Source organism: Vombatus ursinus, unplaced genomic scaffold (assembly GCF_900497805.2).
Source record: "Vombatus ursinus unplaced genomic scaffold, bare-nosed wombat genome assembly UNPS02014791.1, whole genome shotgun sequence".
NCBI lineage: Eukaryota > Metazoa > Chordata > Mammalia > Diprotodontia > Vombatidae > Vombatus > Vombatus ursinus.
The window spans coordinates 35685330-35690940 of record NW_020954569.1 but is presented as its reverse complement, the minus strand read 5'-3'; the positions used below and the strand labels follow the sequence as shown (position 1 = coordinate 35690940).

Below are 5611 nucleotides of genomic sequence, written 5' to 3'. Positions count from 1 at the left end.
TCCATCCTTCATAGTCTGATCCCAAGGCAGCAGGCATAGACTGTCATTAAAACCATATTTCAAATTCTTCTAATTTGGCAGAACCTACCAATGTTTTCCCTCCATTGGCACTGCCTTCAAAAATGTAGGTTCACTTCCACACCACAGAGACACATCAGAGGAGGGCTTTGTGGAGGAGGCTGATTTTATACCAGTCATTTTCAAAATATAATTTGTAACTAAATTGCTATAATTAATCATCCTTTTCTTTGAAGAGTAAAATATCACTTAAGAGATTAATGACTTTCTTGGTAATCATGTTTGAGAGGACAATTAACAGACATAAATCTCTACAGCTCAAGCTCAAAGTGCTTAAAGGATGCTCCCAAAGGCATTCAGAATAAATTTTGCTACTGTTTTCAAAATCAAAAGGCAACTACATAGACAAGGCCATTGATTCTCCATGAATAAAGAAGTATTTTTGTGGTCACAACTTTGAAATAACTGCCAGTTTTGTAGCATAGTTTCTTTGATAATTCTGTTCATAAATTCACAGCAATAAGCGTAATGATGGGAAAGTCAGAATTAAATTTAATTATGTCACATACCTAAGTGGTTAAACTACAACAAACTAAGTCATATTAAATAAAGGATATCATCCCAAGGGACCATATTAAGTGATCTGCTTTTGACATGAATAATTTTATAATTACCTTCCAAATAAGACATTTTAAGTCATCTCTAGTAAAATTACATATTAATATTGTATATAAATAGTTGCTTCAAATATGAAAACAATCCAAATATATCATAATCCAAGTACATTGTAAAGAGAAACTAGTTCCTTCCTCCTAAACAACTTCTGAATTATTGGTAGATTTATATTGCTCTTGTCTGATAACCCTTTTCTTTTCTCTTTTTCTGTCATAACTTTGTCCTAAACAAATGGCATTGAAACACAAAGTTACATTGTGATCTGAAATATATCTTAAAACTTAGTTGCTGTTTGTTAAGAGTAAATACAAAACAGAATTGTCCTGGAACTTGGAAAAATCCTGGGAAAAAAAGGTGTTGAGTATTCTTTTTTTTTTTTTTGCCTATTGCAAAAGATCAATTCCCTTTAAACACTCTAAAATTATATTTTCCAAGAAAAGAAATAAAAAAAAGTCATCACAACAGAGGAAAAATATTTTATTAGGTTAGTTTTGGACTTATGACAGGAAAATAGTATGTCATTTAATCAAAATTACTTTGACATAAAATATATTAAATACAAAACATGCTTTAGAAATTTTGCACCAGGTCCTCAAATGATGTAGAAAACTGGTTAATAAGTAACAATTTTCAGATGCATCCCATTGAAAATATTTAGCCAAGTGGTCATGACAACTATCATATTATAACTATAGTCCTAGTAGTCTTATTTCTGTAATTGAAGTAAAAACTAAATCAACCTTTGCTGGTCCTTTTAACCTCACTCTTTCTATAACTATACATTTCCATTTCACTTCAATTTGCCCAGTGGATTATGTCGACATTAGGATGGAGCAATGTGCCCAAATCCAGGTTCTTCCATGCAAGTGATAGAATTCTTCCGGTAGAACTCCACCTTCAAATGGTTAACCCTCACGTGCTCTCTGTTCATCTCTTCCACAGGTTTATATATATGTCTTCCATAAATAGAAGATGTCAATACTCCAATAGGTCTTGCCCATTCCTATTGAAAATTGAAGACATTTTACATATACTGACTAAAATCAGAATGACCCATCATCATGTCCATCCTATTGTTTCTTGCTGTAGCAATAATTTCTGCCAGGATTATTCAAGGCCATGATGTTTGGGGGGAAGCAGGCCTGTTTATTTATTGTGGAAAAGAATGAAATGGCCCATTACCATCATCACGTGTAGTCCCTGAAAAAATCTTTAGGGGAAGCAATAGGATCATAAAAATGTAAAAACCATTGAGTGATTAACTTCTCACAGATCACTACAATTCATGACAAAATGGGAATATTTTGTAAGTAAAATAATGGCATTCTCAAACTGGCAAATATCATAATTTTGTTGTGTCTTCTTAAAAAGGTAAAAGACAAAGAAAATCTAGATCATGCCTGATTCTTTCCTCTCCACAGGATCATAGATTTAGAGCTGAAAGGAACCTTTGAGATCATATGGTTCAATGGCTTCCATTTACCGATAAAGAAATGGAAATCCAGAGATGTGAATTAACTTTACCCATGGTAATCCTAGAAAATAACGAGTAGAACAAGGATATGAAATCCATGTCCTCCAATTTCAAAGCCCATATTTGTTTAACTACACATTATTGTTATATAGATACATGTAAATACAGTTAAAATATACTGCAATGCTTCAAGGATTCCCAATTTTGTTGATATGAGTACTTCTTCCATCAATGCTTAAAGCAGCACTTGAACTTAGCAGTTGCTATAGCCAAAATCTGTATTACCCCATTGCCTCTCCAAACCTAGCTTAACTTAGGACTTAGGATGACAGTAATGCAGTCCACTGCCAACTCAATATTCAAGAAACCTTTTGCATTCATGCTACCTTTATCTATTCTAGTGAAGTTTTTTGTTCTTTTGTTTTTTGGCTATGCAATGGGGTTAAGTGACTTGCCCAGGGTCACACAGCTAGTAAGTGTCAAGTGTCTGAGGCTGGATTTGAACTCAGGTCCTCTTGACTCCAGGACTGGTTTTCTATCCACTGCACCACCTAGCTGTCCTTACCTTCATCTATTCTATAGGAATCTTTTACCTACCTAATTATTTGCATGTTGCCTCATACTGTCTCCCCCACTAAAATTAAATGAGAAACAGATAAAATGGAAAACAAAAATACTATAAAAATTATCAAAGTAAAAAGTGGATCTCTGAAAAGACTAATACAATGAATAAAACTTTAACCTGATCAAAAATAAAGAAGGGGGGAAATCAAATGGACAAAACTGAAAAAAAAGAAAGGTACAACAAATGACAAAGAAATAAAAAGAATGTCAATCTGCTATATACATTAATATGCCAGTAAAACTAAGAACTAAAAAAGAATGGATGATTACCTACAAAAATATAAAATGTCCACATTAACTGAACATGAAAGAGAGATTTTAAACAACCTAGTCTCAGAAAAGGAAACTGAACAAGCCCTAAAGGAAATGCTAAAGGAAAAAATAAACCTTGGTCTAAGTGGATTTACATATGAATTCTATCAAATGTTTAAAGAGCAATCCATAATTATGCTACTCAAACATTTTTTAAAATTTAAGATGCAAAAACTCAACTAAACTTCTTTCATGAGATAACTATGGCCCTAATACTAACAAGGAAGGATAAAGCAAAGAAAAGCATTAATGAACACTTTATATTTTGAAACAAAGATTCTATACAAAAGTCTAGGAGAAAAATTACAGCAACACATCCACACAATTATTCATTATGACCATGTGATATAAGGATGGTTTAACATTTGGAAAATAATGAACACAAATTATCTAAACATCCCAAACAACATTTTTATATCAAGAGACGCAGAAAAATCTTTTGATAAAAGTACAATATTCATGTACAGTAAAACCCCACAAAGCATAGGTACAGAATGTCTATTTTTAATCTGATAAAAATATATATGTAAAATGAAAAACTAGAATTATTTGTAATAAGAGAATATTAGATGATCTTTCATTAAAGGCAAGATTAAAGCAAGAATGCCTTCCTCCTGCCATTATTTGATATCATTCTAGTATTAACAGTAGCAATAAGATAAGAGAAAGAAATTAAAGGGGGCAACTAGGTGGGGCAGTGGATAGAGCTCCTCTGGCCTTGCAGTCAGAAGGACCTGAGTTCAAATGCAGCCTCAGACACTTGGCACTTGCTAGCTGTGTGACCCTAGACAAGTCACTTAACCTCCTATTACCTCACCAAAATAAAAAAGAAAAGAAAAAAAAAGAAATTAAAGGCATATATGGGTAAATAAGAAACAAAGTTATTTCTTTTGTAGACAATATGATTTTTCATTTAGAAAACCCTAGAGAAATAGCAAAAAAACTAAATGAGCCAATTAATAACTTCAGTAAAGTAACAAGACACATGCATACACACACACACACACACACACACACACACACACACACATTTAAATCCTTGTTGTCACAAGGGTCTTTGTAGCTGTATAGTTCAATGATTGTAATGACCTTTGTAGCCAAAGTATGTAATAGTCATTTGTAGAATGTTGCAGGTTCTTTTAAAATATTATCTACAAGAAACAAACCAAAGGAGGAGTCAGTTGAAATATAAACAATATCCTATTAAAAAAAAACACCAGTGGATATTCTCAATAAAGTGCTGAGATATAAAAGAACGTAGGATATGTCATACTTTCTATTACACATTCAGATTCATGATAGATGCTTCAATCCCTAAGCTATATAAAGCAACCTGTACACCAAGTTTAGTTTTTTGTTGTTATTAAATTAACCTAATTGAATGTATTATTTTTAAGCTTTCTTTAAAAAGAACATGACCACAGTCAACGTGTCTAAATGTTACCTCCTCATTAACCTTGAGTCCTATGCTTTTGGCATGCTCTCGATCATCTCGATGCAATTTTTGATTGTAATCCAGAGGCCTTTTAAAAATGCAATCAAATATGGAAACAACTCCTGTCTTAAAATAAAGAAAAAAAATTAATTTTCTGATTTGAAAATTACACACAAGTTACAATGTGTTCTAACTAGGAGCCATTATGATTAAAGTCTTAAATAATGTTATCTTTTAACTCAAGAATCAATCCTGCTTTATTCCAGCATCAATATTTTAAAGAATGTTCCCCTATGCTATCTACCTCCAGAGAAAGAACTGATGGAGTTTAAATGCAAATCAAAACACACTATTTTTCTCTTTATTTTTATGGAGATTTTTTGGTCTGTGTTTTCTCTCACAACATGACTAATATGGAAATACGTTTTGCATGATTGCACAAATAAAACCCATGTCAACTTACTTGCCATCTCAGGGAGGGGGAGAGGAGGGAGGAAGAGAAATTTAGTACTCAATATTTTAAAATAAGAATGCTAAAATTGTTTTTATGTGTAATTAGGAAAATATTATTCAAGAGGCAGCTAGGTGGCCCAGTTGATAAAGCACCAATCGACCTGGAAGTCAGGAGGACTTGAGTTCAAATCCGGCCTCAGACCAAACACTTGACACTTACTAGCTGTATGACCCTGGGCATTCCCATCACCTTTAGGATCAAATATAAACTCTTCTACTTGGAATTCAAAGCTCTTCATGACCCGAGGCCATCTAAGATTTGCAGCCTTCTTATATATTACTCCCCTCCAAGTACTTTATGGTCCAGTGAAACTGGCTTTCTTACTGCTCCTCCCTCACAATACTCCATCGCTTGTCTTTGTTCCTTTTCATTAGCTAACCCTCATATCTAGAATGAACTCTTCTTTTCTCATCACAACTTCCATTGTCTTCCCCCCACTAAAAAAACAGACAAACTATCTTGTCTCTATTTTATTTAAGTAACCCATCTTTTGGAACCGTACCAGAAAGTTTGAACACAGAGCAAGTGGAGATAGGGACAGGGTTAAGTGTTGGTAGAT

At 33.3% G+C, this 5611-nt stretch overlaps 1 protein-coding gene across 1 annotated transcript in view; it reads right to left on the bottom strand.

Annotated features, from left to right (window-relative positions):
• Nucleotides 1-1185: 1185 nt before the first annotated feature.
• The window catches only part of CUNH5orf49 (chromosome unknown C5orf49 homolog), a 19625-nt gene continuing 15199 nt past the window's right edge, over nucleotides 1186-5611 (bottom strand). Inside the window, exons 2-3 of the mRNA XM_027869140.1 lie at nucleotides 4548-4664; nucleotides 1186-1696 (exon numbers count right to left, since the gene is read on the bottom strand). Coding sequence (XP_027724941.1) covers nucleotides 1517-1696; nucleotides 4548-4664 — 297 coding nt within the window. The 3' untranslated portion in view covers nucleotides 1186-1516. The remainder of the gene's footprint in view (nucleotides 1697-4547; nucleotides 4665-5611) is intronic.